The 20891-nt window shown below is 56.6% G+C and overlaps 1 protein-coding gene across 4 annotated transcripts; it reads right to left on the reverse strand.

The window, feature by feature from the left end:
* Positions 1–469: 469 nt before the first annotated feature.
* Positions 470–20561, reverse strand: aldh18a1 (aldehyde dehydrogenase 18 family member A1). 4 transcript variants are annotated; one of them, XM_033034229.1, is made up of 18 exons: positions 20457–20561; positions 19584–19653; positions 17953–18155; positions 16756–16905; positions 16427–16531; positions 16130–16282; positions 15594–15684; positions 14532–14656; positions 13923–14067; positions 8731–8804; positions 8265–8364; positions 7535–7755; positions 6523–6660; positions 5717–5912; positions 3916–4037; positions 2885–3071; positions 2468–2563; positions 470–2082 (listed from the first exon to the last, which is right to left on the reverse strand). In XM_033034229.1, the coding sequence occupies exons 2-18, from the start codon at positions 19642–19644 to the stop codon at positions 1907–1909; spliced, it is 2343 nt and encodes a 780-aa protein (XP_032890120.1). In that variant the 5' UTR covers positions 19645–19653; positions 20457–20561; the 3' UTR covers positions 470–1906. The 4 variants fall into 4 exon arrangements, with proteins under 4 accessions (XP_032890120.1, XP_032890121.1, XP_032890122.1 ...); XM_033034230.1 differs by having other exon boundaries at positions 15594–15687; positions 19590–19652; positions 20457–20550; XM_033034231.1 differs by having other exon boundaries at positions 15594–15687; positions 19590–19652; positions 20449–20547.
* Positions 20562–20891: the final 330 nt, after the last annotated feature.

Below are 20891 nucleotides of genomic sequence, written 5' to 3' on the forward strand. Positions count from 1 at the left end.
AATACAGCTGTAATTTCTACCTGGTGAAAACAAAATGTATAAAAATGGTCTTTAATAAAATATGATTATTTTTCACAGAGAGTGGTGAATCTCGGGAACTCTCTGCCACAGAAGGTAGTTGAGGTCAGTTCATTGGCTATATTTAAGAGGGAGTTAGATGTGGCCCTTGTGGCTAAAGGGATCAGGGGGTATGGAGAGAAGGCAGGTACAGGATATTGAGTTGGATGATCAGCCATGATCATATTGAATGGCGGTGCAGGCTCGAAGGGCCGAATGGCCTACTCCTGCACCTATTTTCTATGTTTCTATAATGTGCTTTAACCACGTGATTTTTTTTTCTATTACAAATCTCAAATTGTGGAGTACAGAGGCAAATAAATAAATGTGTCTTGGTCCCAAACATTATGGAGGGCACCGTATATCGTCACAGTCCTGCAGTAACGTTGTATAATTGATTGGACACAACTCATTCACTTCAGCAAAGTTTATTTTGTGATAAATACAAAATAGTTTAAAACTATCTGCCGTCCTTGCTACCAAGCCAGAGTAAAAATCACAGCAAATCTCCCCAGGGGCTCACTGTAGAGGTGCTGGTACAAAACCTGTGACCAGAGAGGATGAGGGGGCGGGGGAAGAGGTTAAAGGGGCGGGGAAGAGGATGAGGGGGCGAGGAGAGGATGAAGGGCGGGGAGAGGATGAAGGGTGGGGGGGGAAGGGGAATAAGGGGAGGTACAGGGGGTCGGCAGTTGGCGGGAGACTTGCTACGTGGATGGATCAGAGCTGCCCGTCTCACTGCGCTGTTGCATCCACATTCCCCTCGTGCATCAAAATGTCCAATGGCACACTTCCCACTGGAATCCGGTCTCAGATACTCGGGACCCTGCCTGCTGGGCCTCCACATGGATGTGAGGAGGGGGGGGGGGGGAAGCTGGACATTGCTTAGAGATCCATCCTGTCAGCTCTCTCCAAGGCCCAGTGACCGCAGGATTCCATGGAGGATATTCATCCCCCTGTGGGACGTCCAAAGCCTGCTCCTGACAGGACCCTGGATGTGTAGGAAGGAACTGCAGATGCTGGTTTAAACCAAAGATAGACACAAAAAGCTGAAGTAACTCAGCGGGACAAGCACCATCTCTAGAGAGAAGGAATGGGTGACGTTTCAGGTCTAGACCCTACCGGGAAGGGTCTCGCCCTGAAACGTCACCCATTCCTTCTCTCCAGAGATGGTGCCTGTCCCACTGAGTTACTCCACCTTTTTGTGTCCGGGACCCTAGATGTGCCGAGCTCTGGTCCCACTGCCAGACACAACCAACAAATAGTTGTGTATTCCTGCTGCAGAAACAAGGAGCTGTAGTTGCTTGTTTACACAAAATGCTGGAGTAACTCAGCGGGTCTGACCAGTGGAGCAGATGCAGCATTCTACGCCTGTTATGGATGCTGAGGTCCTAGGGCGGACTGGGCTGCTCCCTCCCCCAACGTTGTCTGTCTTTTCATCCACCTACTGACACCACACAGGGGGAAGCTGAAGGTGAGTGGGGGGGATACGGGGAGTGGGGGGGATACGGGGAGTGGGGGGATATGGGGAGTGGGGGGATACGGGGAGATACAGGGGGTGTGGGGGTCCTGTGCTTGGGGTGGAGGGGGTTGTGACACATCGGGGGGGGGGGGGGGGGGTGAGCCGTCTACACCCTGTGGGGAGCGGGAGTCTACGGCTGGTGGGGGTGTCTATGTGGGGGGTCGTCCTCCACCCGATGTGGGGGGATCTGGGGGGGGTTCCTGCACCCTTTGGGATTGGGCCTATACCCAGTGTTGAGGGGGATCCCTACACCCAGTAGTGGGGGCAGTGAGGGGCCCAGTGGGTGTTGGGCACTATGCTAAGTGGGGGTGCAGTGGGAAGTGCAGAACACTACAGTTTGTGGGGCACGGGCAGGTTCTCGTGTACGTAGCTCATGTTGCCCTGCTCGGCGAAGTCACACACCCCCTGGCCCTCCCCCCGCAGCAGCCACTTGGTGGTGAGCAGCCCCTCAAGCCCAACCGGGCCCCGCGCGTGGATCCGTGCCGTGCTGATGCCCACCTCCGCCCCTGTGATAGAGAAAGAGAGAGGCCGTTAGACCGGGACCCCTGCTCACCACCTCCCCACACCTCATCCACCCACCCTCCACAACCCCCCACACACCCTGAACCCCCCCCCTGCAAGCTCACCAACCCACCCTCACCAACCCCCCTGCACAACCCTCGACCCTCCTACCCTCACCAGCCCACCTCCGCCGCTGCGACAGAGAGAGTGAGCATCAAACTGGTGCAGGCGCCCACTGTCCCAATCCATCACCCACTGCCACCCATTCCCTCCCCCTCACTGCCCCACAGACAGAGACCTTCAGACTGGGGTTGACGCTCCGCACCCTGCACCGCTACTCACCCCACACCCCGCCCCCCCTCCCCACCCCCCCAAGCCCCGGCCACTCACCCAGCCCGAAGCGGTATCCATCGGAGAACCTGCTGCTGGCGTTCCAGAACACACAGGCGCTGTCCACGTGCTGCAGGAAGTACTCCGCCGTCTCCTCTGCAATAGGGACACCGTCAGATTGGGGGGGGGTCACAGGGGAGGAGGCATCTCGGGGAAGGGGGGGCTCTTCACAGGAGGGCCCTGTACAGGATGGAAGGGGGGGGGGGGGGGGCACGTCACTGGGGTCTGGGGGGATGCCACACTCACCGCTCTGCATGGCGATGATGTCGCTGTGAGACAGGGGTGAGGAGGAGGGGGGGAGACGAGGGAGACTCACTGCTCTCGGTGATGGTGACGATGGCGATGTGGGACAGGGGAGAGGCGGAGAGGGAAGGGGGGAGACGGGGGGGAGACGGGGGGGGGGGGGGGTAGACTCACCACTTTCGGTGACGATGACGTCGGTGTGTGAGCTGCCGTACTTGTGGATGTGTGCGATGGCCTCCTGCACTCCGTCCACCACCTCGATGCAGCACTCCAGGTCCCCGTACTCGGTGCGTAGTGACCGCACCTCAGACGGGCTGAAGGTCAGGTACGAGGCGAACCGCGGCCCCGCGTGGATCTTCACCTGGGACACAGGGCAATGCGGAGGGCAGAGGTCAGCGCCAGAGGGCAGAGGTTGGCGCCAGAGGGCAGTGGTGTCACCGCAGGAGGGCCCCAGTGCCAGTGACCCCAGTGCCCCAGGGTTTCCTCCCTCACACAGTGCAGGCCTTCCAGATGTGGAAAGGGGCTGGCAGTGACAGATGTGGAACTGGTATTGGTGATACAGATGTGGAGCCCAGCTGGGATTGGTACAGATGTGGAGCAGTGCTGGCAGATACAGTGGTACAGATGTGGGGGTGACAGCACTTGACAACACTGGGCCTCTACTCGCTGGAGTTTCGAAGGTTGAGGAGGGACCTTATGGAGACTTACAGAATAATGAAAGACACAGATAGAGTTGATGTGGAAAGGATGTTTCCACTGGTGGGAGAGTCTTGGACCAGAGGTCATAGCCTCAGAATTAAAGGGCGCTCTTTTAAAAAGGTGAGGAGGAACTTCTTTAGTCTGAGGGTAGTTAATCTCTGAAACTCAGTGGGCCCTTGAGGCCAAGACAGTGGATATTGTTAAGACAGAGATAGACAAGTTCTTGAATAGAATGGGTGTCAAGGGTTATGGGAAGAAGGCAGGAAAATGAGATTAGGTGGCAGAGATCAGCCATTTTTGAATGGCAGAGTAGACTCGATGGGCCAAATGGCCTAATTCTACTCCTATAACTTATGAACGTGACACCTGGCAGTGATACAGATGTGGAGACAGCTGGCAGTGATGCAGATGTGCTGGGTTGGCAGTGATACAGATGTGGTGCCCAGTTGGCAGTTGTACAGATGTGTAGCACGACTGGCAGTGACACAGATGTGCGAGGGCCCTACCTGCTCCATCCTCAGCATGTCAATGATCTGGTCGAAGAAGGGAGTCCTCAGGTGGTCACGGTGAACCAGCAGCGTCTCCAGGGCATTGCAGGCAGCGGGATAGTCACACTTGGAGTCGCGCACTGCAGAGGAGCAGGAAGGCTGGGGTTTATAATTGTCACCTGTACCGAGGTGCTATCCAATCAGATCAGATAATGTTACACATAAATACAGTCACGTTAAACTAGAGTGCTATAGGTTGAGCAAAGGGGGAGATACAGAGGGCGGCACAGTGGGAGAGTTACTGCTTCACAGCGCTAGAGACCCGGGTTCGATTCTGACTGCGGGTGCTGTCTGTGCGGAGTTTGTACAGTCTCCCAGTGACCGTATGGGTTTTCTCTGGGTGCTCCGGTTTCCTCCCACAGACATGCAGGCATGTAGGTTAATTGGCTTCGGCAAAAATGATAAATTATCCCTGGTGAGCAGGATAGTGATAGTCGCTCTATCAAGATAGTGTGCAGGATAGTGATCGCTGGTCAGTGAGGATTCGGGTCGAAGGGCCTGTTTCCATGCTGTATCTCTAAAGTAAACTAAACTAAACTAAAGAGTGCAGAATATGGTTCTCACCATTGTAGTGCATCAGTTCCAGAGACAAAGTGCAGGGGTTTAGAAATGTTAGGGATCAGGACAGGCACGACACAGACAAAATGGGGCAGTCAGGGCCACGAGGACAAGCAAACCACTGGCCCTCCTCTCCCTGCCCCAAAGACAGGAGCCTGCAAGCCCTCCCCTCCCCCGACAGACAGGACGTTCTCAACCCATGCGCCCACACCCCTTACAGACAGGCCCACCGTCTATCCCACCAACCCTTCCCCAGAGACAATAGACAATAGGTGCAGGAGTAGGCCATTCGGCGCTTCGAGCCAGCACCGCCATTCAATGCGATCATGACTGATCATCCCCAATCAGTACCCCGTTCCTGCCTTCTCCCCATATCCCCTGACTCCGCTATCTTTAAGAGCCCTATCTAGCTCTCTCTTGAAAGCATCCAGAGAACTCCCCCACCCCACAAAACACACAGACAGGGACCTCTCACCCACTGTATACTCTCCCCCCCCCCCCTCCCCCCAACACACAGACAGGGACCTCTCACCTACTGTACACCCCCACAAACAGACAGGGATCTCTCACCCACAAATGTAGACTGGGCGATTGTTTCACTGAACACCTTTGCTCAGTCCACCTGAACCTACCTGACCTCCCGATTGCTAAACACTTTAATTCTCCTTCCCAATCTCACACAAACCTTTCTGTCCTAGGTCTCCTCCAGTGTCAGGGTGAGGCTAAATGCAAATTCGAGGAACAGCATCTCATATTTCGCTTGGGCAGCTTACAGCCCAGTGGTATGAATATTGATTTCTCTTACTTCAGGTAGCTCCAGTATTCCCTTTCTCTCTATCCCACCCGTTGCACCAGCTTCTCGTTTTCACCCAACAAACAGCTAACAATGGCCTGTTTCGTTTATCTTCATTACTTTTGTGCATATCTTTTATACATTTTTCTTTATCTCTCTGCATCATCATCTATAATTCTTGTTTCCCTTATCCATAAACAGTCTGAGGAAGGGTCTCGACCCTAAACGTCACCCATTCCTTCTCTCCAGAGATGCTGCCTGTCCCGTTGAGTTACTCCAGCTTTTAGTGTCTATTGACAGGGATCTCTCACCCACTGAACATCCGGCCCCCGCCATATGCAGCGAGCCCCTCTCACCCCAGGCCCCCTCCCCCCAGGGAATCCCAGTCCGCCCCCGTCCCTGACCCACCGATCTTGATGGCCTTGTCGATGTTGGCGTGTGTGTCGAGGTAGACGTGGCAGATGCCCTCGCTGTGACCCAGCACGGGTATTCCCCGCGATGCCCGCTGAATGTCCCGTACCAGCTGGGAGGAACCGCGGGGGATGATCAGGTCGATCAGCTTGTCCAGGCGGCACAGGTCCTCCACATCCTCACGCGTGCTCACCTGCGTGGACGGCAGCGTCACGGCACACGCAGCACCAAACACGGGCAACACTCTCTCGCCGCCCCCCCCTTACTCCAGACCAGCCCCCCCCCCCCCACACCCGGAACTATCATCACCGACTCCACGTGCCGTATAGAGGGCAGCATCATAGGACACGTACTCACCAGGACAAGGAAACCCGTCACTTTGACCTCTATGGCCTCACTGGGGGTGGGGTGTCAGGATGGTGGGGTAGGCATAGGGGTAGGAGTGTGGCGGGAGGGGGGAGGCGAGGGAGGGGATCTAGGTGGGGTAGCATTTGACATTGACCAGCTGCACACTCGCCAACCGTGCAGGGAGAGGGCCTCCAGCATGAAGGGGTTGGGGGGGGGGGGTATCAGGGTGGTGGGGAAGTGGTTGGGAGGGGGGAAAGAAGGGGTCCAGGTGGTGGGTCTGACACTCACCTGGTGCACAGCCTTGCCCACCCCGTGCAGGGACTGGGCCTCTGGCGTGAGGGGTGGTGGAGGATTGGGGTGGGGGGTGGGGGGTGGGGGGGGAGCGGGACGGAACTGGGAGGGGGGAGAGGGGCGGGTACAGGCTGGGGGGGGGGAGGGCGGGATCTGACACTCACCAGCTGCACGGCCTCCCCCACCCCGTGCAGGGACAGGGCCTCCTGCGTGAGGCGGTGCAGCATCCGGTTGCTGTGCGACGCCTCACGCCCCCCCTTCAGCAGCAGACCGTTGCCACTGGCAACCGCCAGAGCCGACACCTGCCGAGAAGAGCAGAGACCCGCCTCAGACCGGGGAACACACCCACTGAACCCCAACACCCACCGAATCCCGATAACCCCCTGGAACCCAACACACCCGAACCCCAACACCCCCCCAACCCACGGTAACCCCCTGACCCTCAACACCCCTGAACCCGTTACTCCCCCGCGATCCCCAACACCACAGTAGCTCCCCCCCCCTCCTCAATATCCCCCGACGTTCCATGTACGGCTCTCGAACCCCGGATCCCCCTTCCCCCCACAGCACCCTAACACGGTCTGAAGTGCAACAAGGCCAACTGAGGGTATGAGGCAGGAATTCGGTCAAGTCAATTGGAGCAGGTTGTTTGCAGTAAAAGGAACGTCAGGAAAATGGGGCGTTTTTAAATGTGTGCTGCCAAAAGACCACATTGCTGTTCCTATTAGAGTGAAGGCCAGGGCAGGTGAGCGTAAGGAAGCTTGGATGACGAGGGAAATCGAGGCTCTGGTCACGGGTAAGATGGAGGCATAGGACAGGAGATTGCATTAAGAAGGAAATCGGGAGGGCAAAATGGGACAGGAGATGGCTCTGACATTAAGGATAATCCCAAAGAGATTTTATAAGTACGTTGAGGGAGAGAGGATAACTAGATAGAGAATAGGGCCCCTCAGAAACCAAAGCGGTCATCTCTGTGTGAAGGTCCTCAAAGGGTATTTCTGTTTTTATGCAAGGAAAGGCACAACGAGACACCCCCACCCCACACACCTCCCCCTCCCCTTCCCAGCATCCCCTCACCTTCCCCTCCCGGACCCTTAACCCACCCTCACCAAGCTCCCGGTTCCTCCCTTCCCCCATCAGCTCCATCCAAATCCCCCCTCTCCCTCTCCCCCTGACCTGGGGCAGGCAGTCGGGCCGGGACTCGAAGATGACGAGTAAGACGCCAATGGGCACGGTGACCTGCTCCAGCTCCAGCCCGTTGGCCACACGTGTGCGCCGCAGCACCCGGCCCACGCTGTCCCGCGCCGAGCACGCGATCTGCCGCAGCCCGATGGCCAGGCTGTTCAGCTTGGCCGTGGTCAAGGACAGGCGATTCAGCAGAGGGGGGGGCAGGCGGCCTGGAGGGGTGGGGGAAGGGAAGAGAGACCAACGTTACCCTGATAAACCCGCAACGACCCCAATCCCCACACCCCGACCCAACTCCAACCCGGTAGGTCTGGGGGGCGGGGATCGATATTACCCTGATACCCTCACATTGCCCCCACACCGACACAGCAGGGGGGTGGCTGGTGGTCTTGGGGGGCGGAAACAACGTTACTGTGATACCCCCGCACCAATCCCGACCCCCACCCTAACCCAGCAGGGGAGGGGGGCACAGACAATCTGGGGGGGCGGAAAGAGAGACCATCGTCATCCTGATACTCCCACCCCCAACCCCGCAAGGGAGGGCAGACTGCCTCGTCACCCTGATACCACATCACCATCCCCCCTTCCCCCAACCCAGCAACACCAGGGGTGGGGGTCAGAACAATGTTCCCTGTCACTCCATCTCCCCCACCCCACGTCTCCAGAGTTACTTGTGGCGGAGTCACTGGGGGGGGGGGGGGGCTGCTGTTTCTGGGGTTACCTGTAGCAGCCGCTCTCTCTGTGTCTCTCCGGTTGGCGGCCAGGATCTCCTCGCGGTTGTCGGTCAGCAGCTCGGCCAGTCGGTGGATGATGTCCGCGCGCTGCAAAAGGGCAGGGTCAGGGGTCACGGATCGCACAAATCCCCCCCTCCCCCCCCACCAAGGGCGCAAACCACCCCCTCCCCGTCGCTGCAACACAGCGGGGTCTGAGGTCACAGTTCACAGCCCCACCACGGACACAGACCCCCTCACGCGCATGGCCACAGGGTCAAGGGGTGAGGGTCTCATCCTGTTCACCGACCCCCACCTCTTCCGCCCAGCGCACCCCGTCCCCTGGGGCACACTAATTGAAGATCAACGGCAGAACCACAGGGTGCCAGCCCTGACCCCCCCGACCCCAGCTGTTATTCCCCCCCCCCCCCCCCCCCCCCCCGAACCCGGGGCGTCCGAAGCCCTCCGGCCACTCACCTGCTCCGGCTGCAGTGAGGCGAGAATTCTGCCGTCGGCCCGCGCCATCTCGGCCTGTTGCTCCACCGTGGGGCCTGTGGAGGGGGGTTGGGCATTGAGCATCAGTGTGGAGACCCTCACCCCCCCCCAACCCCCTCCCCCCCGACCCACTCACTGAGCGTCAGTGTGGACCCCTCCCACAGGCTGGGTACTCAATCCCCACCTACTCTGTGGGGATGGGGGCTGGTGACTGGCGTGCTGACCGCCTGCCCAGAGTGACCCTGCCTGGTCACTGTCTCACTGACTCCCTGGCACGGTCACCGAACCACCCGTCTATCCCGCAGCTCAGAGCAACTCAGTGTCTGTTCAGAGGGGACCCTGTATGTAGGGGGGGAGGGGGGGAGGGCGAGGGGTGTCCATAGCAGAGTGGGGACGGCACCAGGGTGGTACACAGCGGGCAGTATCGCCAGAGACCCTCACCACCCTGGCCACGCTCTCAACTCGCTGATACCAACTCCAACAGCTCCTTTTGGTCCACAGGTCCTCGGAAACCACACAACACGGGTCGAGCTGCTGACCACAGTGTGTTAGCTCCTCTGCTAGCTGACCCCGCCGTTCCCTCAAATGGATCCAAATTTGCACTCTTCAACGTCAGATCTCTCTCCAACAAAGCCCCTCTCATCTCGGACTTCATTTCGGATTCAAAGCTTGACTTTCTGTGTCTTACTGAGACTTGGCAACAGCCTGATGATTTACCTCCACCTTAACCAAGCCATACCTCCTGAGTTTGTTTACATCTGCAAACCCCGCGCTTCCGGGAGAGGAGGGGGTCTTGCACTGCTCTATCGCGAGACTCTCAAGATCTCGTCAGTCTCAGTCAGAGCCATCCTCGTTCGAAATCCTGACTGCTCAACTACATGGGTGTACATAGTGTCTATCTATCGTCCTCCAAAGCCTTCTAAAGTTGTTATTAGCGAACTCACTGCTATTTTATCTGACCTATGTGCCATGTCCCCCAATATCATTTTAATGGGTGATTTCAATATTCATTTAGATAAACATACTGACACCTTTACTAAAGATTTTATTTCTGTTCTGGATAGTTTTGGCCTCACTCAGTACATCGATTTCCCAACCCATAATAAAGGCCATATTTTAGATTTAGTCTGTTGCTCTGGAGTGACACCATACAATCTTAAATAATAATAATAATAATAATAATAATAAATAATAATAATAAATACTTTATTGATCCCCTCAGGGAAATTCAGATGTCCAGAAGCCCCCAACCAACAAACCCACAGATTCAAAACGAACGCAGACAGAAAACACATAGAATACAATGTGGACACTACCTGAGAGCAATAAATACTTAAAAAGACCAATAATTAACAATTAAAAATTGCAAAATGCATCCCCCTACAGCCTAGCGGTCCGAATTATAAAATCTAATGGCTGCAGGGGTGAAGAATCTCCTGAACAGCTCCGTTCTACAGGGCAGGGAGAGGAGCCGGTTGTTCCGAGTGCTCTTTTGACTCTCCAGAATTACAGGGATGCCGGGGTTTTTCAGGATGGCCTGCACCTTGTGCCTCATACGCCTCTCAAGCACATCCATCCCAGAGTCTACTCTCCCCTCCAGCACTGAGCTAGCTCGTTTAACCAGTTTGAGCAGCTTCGTGTTGTTTTTTGCACTAATGCTGTTGCCCCAGCAGACAACAGCGTAGAAAATAACACTTGCAACCACAGTGTTGTAAAACATGTGCAGCATATCATTACACACATTGAAGGATTTGAGCCTTCTGAGGAAAAAGAGTCTGCTCTGGCCTTTTTTGTAGAGGGAGTCAGAGTTGACAGACCAGTCCAGTTTGTTATCAAGGTGCACTCCAAGGTATTTATATGTCTGCACCACCTCAATGTCAGCCCCTGCAGCGTTGACCGGCTGAAGGGGGAGCTTGGACCTGCCAAAGTTAACCACCATCACTTTAGTCTTAGTTGTGTTCAGGATGAGACAGTTCTCTTCACTCCAGGCACAAAAGGCACTGGTCAAGTTCCTGTATTCCTCCTCCTGCCCGTTGCTTACACATGCCACAATCGCTGTATCATCTGAATATTTCTGTACGTGGCATGTGTCAGACTTATAGTTAAAGTCTGCTGTATACAGGGTGAAGAGGAACGGGCCCAGAACCGTTCCCTGTGGGGCTCAAACATTGCACACCACTGTGCCAGAGACACTGTCCCCCAGCTTGACAAACTGTGGTCGACCCGTCAGGTAGTCGTATATCCAGGAGATAAATATGGAATCCACCCCCATCTTCTTAAGCTTATCATTCAGAATCAGGGGTTGGATGGTGTTGAACGCACTTGAGAAGTCGAAGAACATAATTCTCACATAGCCACCGGGTTTGTCCAAAAAGGAGTAGATCCGGTGCAGCATGTAGAGGACTGCGTCATCCACCCCAATGTAAATCTACAGAGCTTCCTATTTCAGACCATAAAACTGTCCTTTTTGATATTAATCTGCCACTCCCTAAACGCAATCTGAAGCGCACCATATCCTTCCGTAATCTGAAAAACATTCATCAAGTGGAACTCAACAGACTAATCAGTAACTCTCTTCATCCTACTTTCCCCCCACTCTGCATTGCTAACCTGGTTGATCACTACAGTGACTGTTTATCCCACTTATTAAACTCCTTGGCTCCTCTGAAAACCCGTACAGTCTCTTTTAGCAGGTCATCTCCGTGGTACACTCCTGAACTCCGCCATATGAAAATGGTGGGCCGGCGTCTGGAGAGACTTACAAAGAAAACTGGACTAACTATTCACCACCAAATGCATCCAGATCATCTTCTCTCATATAAAAATGCCCTAACTGCTGCTAAATCCTCCTACTACGCCAACATCATCAACAACAGTGAAAATAACACTCGGACTTTATTCTCCACTGTCAACAAACTACTTAAGCCTCCTGAAACCTCGAATCACCTCATCTCCACTGCTCAGTGTAATACGTTTTTGGACTTCTTCAGTACCAAAATCACCAGCATTCATCACCAATTGAACTCTTTCTTAGCTTCTGCTCACAACAGCCCACCCTGGACTTCCACACTGGACTCCCCACTCTCCACCCTATCTACTTTCCAGCTTCCAACAGTCGAAGAAATAACTAAACTCATCACCAAGTCCAAGAACTCCTCCTGCTTGCTTGATCCCATCCCTACTGGTCCTGGTTAAATCCTGTCTGCCCTCTATCTCACCCATCATAACGTCCATAATTAACTCCTCCCTATCAACTGCTACTGTCCCTACATCTCTCAAAACAACTTCTGTCACCCCGATTCTAAAAAAAACAGGTTCTGATCCAAACAATCCATATAACTACCGCCCCATCTCCAACCTCCCATTCATCACTAAACTTCTGGAAAGGACAGTAGCGACACAACTTCAAGTCCACCTTCAAAACAATAACCTCTATGAACCATTTCAGTCCGGTTTTCGCCACAATCACAGCACTGAAACAGCCTTGGTAAAAATTACAAATGATCTCCTTCTCGCAACTGACACCGGCCACTTATCCATCCTGATCCTCCTCGACCTCACAGCAGCCTTTGACACCATCTCCCACCCAATTCTTCTGGAACGTCTATCTGCCACCGGCATCAACAACAATGCACTACTTTGGTTCAGGTCCTATCTACACGACAGAAAACAGTTCATCCAGGGAAATAAAGTCACATCCACAACTGCCACAGTCACCCATGGTGTTCCTCAGGGATCGGTGCTGGGGCCACTGCTTTTTATCATCTATATTCAATCTCTTGGCAATATTCTCTGACATTTTGGAATCAATTTTCACTGCTACGCAGATGAAACACAACTTTACCTCTCCACAAAACCAAACACCTCCCTTCCCCCAACTGCCCTCACCACCTGTCTTCAAGCTATCAGCAACTGGATGTCACTCAACCTTCTAAAACTCAATGGAAATAAAACAGAAATCATGCTAATTGGCTCAAAGTCCACACTCTCCAAAATCCACCCGTTCACCATTTCAGTTGATGGCTCACCCATACCCACCTCCTCCCATGTCAAAAGTCTCGGCGTCATTCTGGACAGTACACTTTCCTTTGGCCCCCACATCAACAATATCACACGCTCTGCATACTTTCATCTCCGCAACATCTCCAGACTCCGCCCCTCCCTCTCCAAAGACAATACAAAAGTCCTCATCCACGCTCTGGTCACATCCCGCATCGATTACTGCAACGCCCTCCTCACTTGCACCTCCAATAAACTTCTTCATCGCCTCCAATGCATTCAGAACTCTGCAGCCCGGATCATCACCCGCACCAGATCATCGGACCACATCACACCCATCCTCACTCAGCTCCACTGGCTCCCTGTGCACCACCGGATTAACTACAAGATTTTACTGCTGACCTTCAAAGCCCTACACCACCTTGCTCCCCAATACCTCTCTGACCTGCTGCTACCATACACTCCTTCCCGGTCACTTCGTTCCTCCTCAGCTGCAAATTTAACTGTCGCCACATTTAGACTCAGCACCATGGGTGCCAGAGCCTTCAGCTGCTCTGCCCCACGTCTCTGGAACACTCTCCCACCTCCCATCCGTCACCTGGACACTATCGATCAATTCAAATCGCAACTCAAAACACACCTGTTTAGATTAGCATACCCGACATAACTTCCACCATGTTCACCCTGATTTTAATGACTTAAAATGTTTTGTGTATTTTTTGTTTTGCTTTTTGTTTTTTGTTTTTAATCAACTTGATTTTAATATTGATAAATGTATTGTGATTTTATGTCCTGTAAGGTGTCCTTGGGTGTCCAGAAAGGCGCCAGCAAATAAAATGCATTATTATTATTATTATACCATCGGGAAGAAGGTTTAGGAGACTGAAAACCGTGACCTCCAGGTTCAAAGACAGCTCCTTGTACACTGCATAACACTAACCTCAGCAACTGTGATCTTCCACAAACTGTGTCACACATCCTGCTGACCAACACCACCCCTCCCCCCTCTCCCTCCCTCCCCCCCACCCTCGCCAGCACCCCCTCTACCTGCCCACCATGTCACTCACTCTCCACCCAGCTCCTCCCTCTCCCTCACCCACCCTTCACCCCTCACCCCTCCTCTCTCTCCACACCTCCCGCTCGTTCCGTTTGCCCGCCCACGCCCCCCCACCTACCTGCAGGCTTCACCTCGGAGAAGAATGTGCCAACCTTCTTGCCATCGACGATGTCTGTGATCACGTGACCCGTCACCTTTGGGTGGGTGCCGCTGGCGATCACCACCGAGGTGCCCCCCTGTAGGGCCCAGAGAGCCGCCTTCACCTGGGGGAGAGAGAGACAGAGAGAGAGACCCATCACACCAGGAACCCCATCGCCGTGTGACCCCCACCCCCTGGACACCTGTAGGGACCAGAGCGCCGCCTTCACTTGGGTGGGGAAGAGACCCATCACACTGGGACCCCCCTCCACCAAGAGCCGACCCCAGACACCCCTGTGGGGCCCAGGCTGCCTTCATCTGGGTGGGGGGGGGGTGGGTGACAGTGAGAGACCCTTCACACCGGGATTCCCCCCTCTACCTCCAGGACCTTCACTGGGGGACGGTGAGAGACCCTCTCACGGGAACCCCCACCCACCTTGGCCTCCCCCACCCACCTAGGCCTCCCCACCCCCTCCCCCACCCACCTTGGCATCCCCATCCCCTCCTCCACCCACATTGGCCTCCCCACCCACCTTGGCCTTCCCCTCCCCCCCACCCACCTGGCATCCCCATCCCCTCCCCCACCCACCTTGGCCTCCATGCCGCCGAGCCCCACCCTGGACTTGGTGCCGAAGGTGACAGACTGCTGGTCCCCGGGGTAGAAGGTGTCGATCAGCTTGGCGTCGTCTAGACCAGGGGGGCAGTCGTACAGGCCTGCAACACGTGGAGGAGGGAGTCACTGGCCGCTGGGGAAGGGGGCCAGACCGGGGGTAGGAAAGGGGTCATGGTTATGCCGACATTGCATGCCAACAATTGTCACTGATGCATTTCTGCAGACACTGCCACATATCCTCACCATGCAAAAGTCGCCGCGCTTTCACTGCACACACCCTCTGCACCCACACCCTCTGCACCCACACACACCCGCTGCACCCACACACACACACGCACGCACACACTGCACGCACACACACACTGCACACACACACTGCACCCACACACACTGCACCCACACACTGCGCGCACACACTGCGCCCACACACACTGCACCCACACACACTGCACCCACACACACACTGCACCCACACACACCCGCCCCACACACACTGCACACACACACACTGCACCCACACACACACCCGCCCCACACACTGCACACACACACACTGCACCCACACACACACTGCACACACACACACTGCGCTCACACACATACTGCGCGCACACACACACACTGCGCTCACACACACACACTGCGCTCACACACACACTGCACCCACACACACACTGCACACACACACACTGCACCCACACACACACTGCACCCACACACACACTGCACACACACACTACGCACACACACACACCCTGCACCCACACACACACCCTGCACACACCCTGCACCCACACACACACACACACCCTGCACCCACACACACACACACCCTGCACACACACACACCCTGCACACACACCCTGCACCCACACACACACCCCGCGGTCCACAATCTACGCCCCACCTCCACAATAACACTTCACTGTCTCTACAGGTGTTGCTCACATACACACAATCGTCAACTACACACTGTGGGTCACCCACCCTCACTCACACGCACCCTCACACTCCCCCCTCCCCCGGTTTCCCCCTCACCCTCCACATCAGACAGCACGATCAGCATGTCCGCCCGCATCTCCACTGCCAGCCTCGCAGCCAGGCTGTCATTGTCCTTGATGCTGATCACCTGCTGGAGTCACAGCCCGCAGTCAGCAGTGGACCGGCCCCCAGTGAACCTCCCCACCCCCAGTGAACCTCCCCAACCCCAATGAACCTCCCCCACCCCCAGTGAACCTCCCCCTCCCCCACCGAACCTCCCCCACCCCCAGTGAACCTCCCCCTCCCCCAGTGAACCTCCCCCAGCGAAGACACCCAGTGAACCGCTCCACTCAGTGAACCCCACCAACCCTCAGTGAATCAGACCACCCCCCCCCCGGCAAACCACACCCTCCCCCGGCTCCCACCCAATGCAAATCCACCCCACTAACCCCAGCAAACTCCCCCCACCCTGGGGAAGAGGTCAATCAACCTGCCCCAACACCTGTTCACCCCCCACAAGCCTCATCCCTCATCGTCCCCCAACCCCCTCTCCTCGCCCCTTCCACCAATCCGTCTCACCCCCCAGTGCTCACCCCCTGCAGGTCTGCGCTGGGCTCTGGGGGGGGCACGACTGCATCGTTGGTGTTGATGATGGGCACGATGTTCATGCGCAGCAGCTCGTGCAACGTACTGCTCAGGTTGCGACGCTTCTGCTCGTCCTGGAAGTCCAGGTTGGTCACCAGGATCTGGGGCAGGAACACACGTGATACGAGAGACAAACGTGACGCGGGAGACACGCGACACGGGAGACACACGGGAGACACACGTGATATGTGACACGCGAGTCATGCAACAGACAGAGAGACACTGGGGAGACGGGGGTCACTAACCTGTGCGGCACAGATGCTGTACTGGGTGAACATGGCCTCGTACAATGCCATGAGGCCGCTCTGACCCGCGGCTGCGCAGGCCCTCGCCTCCAGCACTGGCACCGTCTGCAACTGGCACAAGATCACTGTCACTGGACCACTCACACACAAACCCCAACCCACACCCAAACCCACTGTACCCACCCCCCCCCTTCCTGGTTCACCCCCAGAACCCATCACCAAGAACACCCACCCTTCATCAATTCCTTCAGCTGGCTGTGGCCTGTGTCCAGCACTGCTGCCGCCACCCCCCCCCCCCTCCCCCCCCCCTCCTCCCCTCGCCCCCTCACCATTTCCTTCAGCTGGCTGTGCCCGGAGTGTAGGGCCTGCCGGACACTCTGGGACAGGAGGATCTCGTGCCGCAGCCTCTGCCGGCCGAAGGCCACCGCGCCGCTTGTCACGATCAGCATCTCCCGGCCCTGGTTCTGCAGCATCGCCACCTGCGGAACACGGGCGTGACATTCAGGCGGTGTGACCAGGTGGTGAACACGCCACATGCAACTTCAGCCAGCGATGAACATGTAATGTGATCGGGCTGCGCGGCACGCAGCATGACCAGGCAGCAAACACACTGCACACGGCGTGACTGGGTGTACAGGCACACGAGGTGGCATACCCTGGGCTTTCAAACACGTGGCACATGGCCTAACTGGGGCACGCAGACACGGGCACGCAACTGTATGCAAAGCCTGGGCCACATAAGCACGCCACACATAACACACAAGCACAACAGGGTCTGAGGTCGACCTCGTCTCATGGAACGACTCGGGAGATGCTGGAGGTGTCAGCGGGAACAGCAACTGTGATTCTGGAAGTCTCCAGGTTGTTCCTGAGTGAGGCAGGGTTGATGGTAGTGTTCAGGTCTTGTGTTGGGGGAAGGCTGCTTACAGAGGCAGGACGTGGCGAGAGTGAGTCGGGAGCAGGTGTGGGCAGAACGCCAGCGCCGAGCAGAGTTGGCAAGACGACTCAGCGGGTAAAGCAGCATTGAAACTAGTCAGAGAACTAGGATAAGGGAGGGACAGAGAGAGTGGGAAAACAAGGGTTAATTGCCGTACTTGTGGACAGTGTGGAAGGCTGGGGATATAGGTCAGTCATACATCGTGGGAACAGGCCTTTCGGCCCAACTTGCCCAGGCCGACCAACATGCCCCATCTACACTAGTGCCACCTGATGGCACGTTGGGCTGAGATGTTGGCAGTGTGAGGGGATGCCTTTGGGAAGTCAAACCCGGCACGTGAAAATAAGGAACTGCTGGAGCGGGTCAGGCAGCATCTCTGGAGAACATGGATAGGTGACGTTTCGACCCATCTTCAGTCAAAGGTCATGGAGGCGGGAGCAGAGGTTGAGGTTCTGGGGTCAGAGGTCGCATCTCCAGGGTAAGAGGTCAGTGGCAGATTTGGCAGCGACAGGGTCAAAGGTGACGGCGACAGGGGGCAGCGGTCACGGCACGGGGGCAGAGGTTGCGGCACAGGTCACGGTGCTCCTACCTGCTCCACGATGGATGCGAGGCGGCCAAGGGCCAGGCCACACTCATCACCGCGGGTTACCACGGCGCTGCCCAGCTTCACCACCACACGCTTGGCCTGCCGCAACTCACTGCGGTGAGCAAACGGCTTCCCCACTGTTCGGCCCTGCAGCGGCACCGAGCTCCAGCACCGCACCAACGCCACACAGCCCGCAGTCACCACACCTGCAAGGGAGCAGACAATGAGTGCGGCCCTCGGGGGTGGGGGCAGAGAGGGATCAGTGGGAGGGAGAGATGGGTCAGGACGAGGGGCAGAGAGAGGAAGAGGGATCAGAGGTAGGGGCGGAGAGACGGTGCAGGAGTTGGGGGCACGAGATGGGGGGCAGGGGAGGGGTAGAGATAGGGAGAGGGGGCAGGGAGTCGGTGAGCAGATCACCCTCAGCCAAAGAGAGAGGTCAGAGGAAGGGCTCGGGGTGGGAGTGATCGGTGACCCAGTGACAGGTCAGCCCACACTGCAAGAATGGAGGTGACTGACAGTGGCAGGCGTCACCGGGAATTAACAAGTATGTTTCCCACACGGAGCCCCGATCAACCCGTGGATTGGAAGCAGGTTCGGTGCGAGGGTGATAGAATTGCAGCGTAAACTTGATGGGCCAAATGGCCTAATTCTGCTCCTATGACTGATAAACATGAATTATGTCCTCTTATAACTTCCTCTGGCAGCTCGTTCCAGATACGGACCACCCTCTGAGTGAAAAGGTTGCCCCTGAGGTCCCTCTTAAATCTCTCCATTCTCACCTTAGGCCTGTACCCTCTAGATTTAGGAATCTCTACCCTGGGGAAAAGACTGTGAGCGTTCACTTTATCCGTGCCCCTCATGATCTTCTACACCTCAATAAGGTTACCCCTCGGCCTCCTGATCTCCACGGAAACAGGTCACAGTCTATGCGACTTCTCCGTGTAGCTGAAGCATTGAAACTTTTTCCTCGTGCCCACAACCCTGGGGGAAAGAGGGAGGACACCAGAACCACAGGGGTGGTGTGTGGAACGGCAAAGGATTTATAAGCACCCTGAAACCACACAGGTTGATTACTGACCACAACTCGTCCACCCCACCCCCATTGCCCGTGATGGATCAGTCACCCCCACCATCACATTAGTGAGGCTGCATTCGGAGTATTGTGTTCAGTTTTTGTCAACCTGAGCTATATGGAGATATTGGGCAGGCTAGGACTCTGGAGCACAGGAGGCCGAGGGTGAACTTACGGGGGTATATAAAATCATGAGAGGAATAGATAAGGTAAACGCACGGAGTATTTTACCCAGAGTGGGGGAAATCAAGAACCACAGGACATAGGCTTAAAGTGAGAAGGGAAATATTTAATAGGAACCTGAGGTATAGGGGTAAGTGGTAAGTGGTAATTCACACAGAGGTAAATGGAACAAGCTGTCAGAGGAGGTAGTTGAAGCAGGTACTATCTCTACATTTAATAGACATTTCGACAGGTACATGCATAGGAAAAGTTTAGAGGGGTATGGGCCAAGTGCGGGCAGGTGGGACAGCATGGGCGAGTTGGGCCGAATGGTCTGTTCAGTGCTGTACATCGCAGTTGCCACAGCCCCAGCAGAGCATCGGTCGGACGCGCTGCTCATATTTACCGGGCGGGTAGCGGGCGGTGTGGAGGACGGGGCTGAGGCCGGCTCTCAACAGCATGGTGGCACCTGCGGAAAAAACAAACAATGAATGCATGGGTGTCAGGGCAAGACCCCTGACATCCCACCCCAAGCCCACCGCTCTGGTTTGGCTGGGTGTGAGGGCGGTGTGGGTGAGATGGTGAGGAGGGTGGGACAGGGAGGATGAGGAGGTTCAGGGTGAGGAGGGTCAGGGTGAGGGGGGGGTCAGGGATAGAGGCTCAGGGTGAGGAGGGTCAGTGTGAGGGGGATTAGGGGGAAATGTTCAGGGTGAGGTGGGGGTCAGTGTGAGGGGGGTCAGAGTGAGGGGGGGGTCAAGGTGAGGAGGGGTCAGGGTGAGGGGGGTCAGGGTGAGGGGGGGTCAGTGTGAGGGGGGTCAGGCTGAGGGGGGTCAGGGTGAGGGGGGTCAGGGTGAGGAGGGTCAGTGTCAGGGGGAGAGGCTCAGGGTGAGGGGGGTCAGGGTGAGGGGGAGAGGCTCAGGGTGAGGGGGGTCAGGGTGAGGAGGGTCAGTGTCAGGGGGAGAGGCTCAGGGTGAGGGGGGTCAGGGTGAGGGGGGTCAGGGTGAGGGGGGGTCAGGGTGAGGAGGGTCAGTGTCAGGGTGAGGAGGGTGGGTGAGGGGGGATCAGGATGAGGGGGAGTCAGGATGAGGAGGGGTCAGGATGAGGGGGGGGTCAGGATGAGGAGGGGTCAGGGTGAGGGGGGGGGTCAGGGTGAGGAGGGGTCAGGGTGAGGGGGAGAGGGAGAGATGGTTGGTGGTGATGGGGTCACGGAAGGTGATCGCTGCTGCAGCTCCAACAGACACCCTACCCCACCCCCTCCCTCTCACCCCCTCACCCCGGGCCGCGGACCGGCCACCGGCAGCAGCGAGGACCCGGAAAGCGAGGCGGGGAATCCCGCGGCCTCCCCGCCCCGCCTCTTCCTGGGCGGCCCCGGCCCCAGCTCCACCCCCCGGCCCCAGCTCCACCCCCCGGCCCGGGCCTTCCTTCCTTCCCTCCTCCCCCGAGCTCCGGACCCCCTCTGCCCCAAAGATCCTCTAGCGGATCTTTGCTCTGCCCGGCCCCAATCACATCTTCCCCCGGGCCCGGGCCCAGCCCCAGGATTCATCCCCGGGCCTGTGTGTGTGTCTGTCTCTGTGTCTCCACCCCTCTCCCCGCCCCCGAGCCCGGTCCCGCCTCCGCCCCGTCAGCGGCTGATGAAATCCGGCCGGGAGTTGGTGCCGCCACGTGGAGCGGGCTGTCGGTGCGCGGTGGCCGGGCCAGGACCGCCTCG

This window comes from Amblyraja radiata, chromosome 15, assembly GCF_010909765.2.
Source record: "Amblyraja radiata isolate CabotCenter1 chromosome 15, sAmbRad1.1.pri, whole genome shotgun sequence".
Lineage (NCBI taxonomy): Eukaryota > Metazoa > Chordata > Chondrichthyes > Rajiformes > Rajidae > Amblyraja > Amblyraja radiata.

Coding starts and splice junctions, on each gene's coding strand:
- aldh18a1 (XM_033034228.1), bottom strand. CDS start 19,644: ATGCTGTTGAGAGCCGGCCTCAGCCCCGTCCTCCACACCGCCCGCTAC. Junction 18,156..19,583: donor CCGCTACCCGCCCGGTAAAT/ATGAGCAGCGCG, acceptor GCTCCCTTGCAG/GTGTGGTGACTGCGGGCTGT. Junction 14,657..15,593: donor CGTGCTGTCTGATGTGGAGG/GTGAGGGGGAAA, acceptor CACGTGTTGCAG/GCCTGTACGACTGCCCCCCT.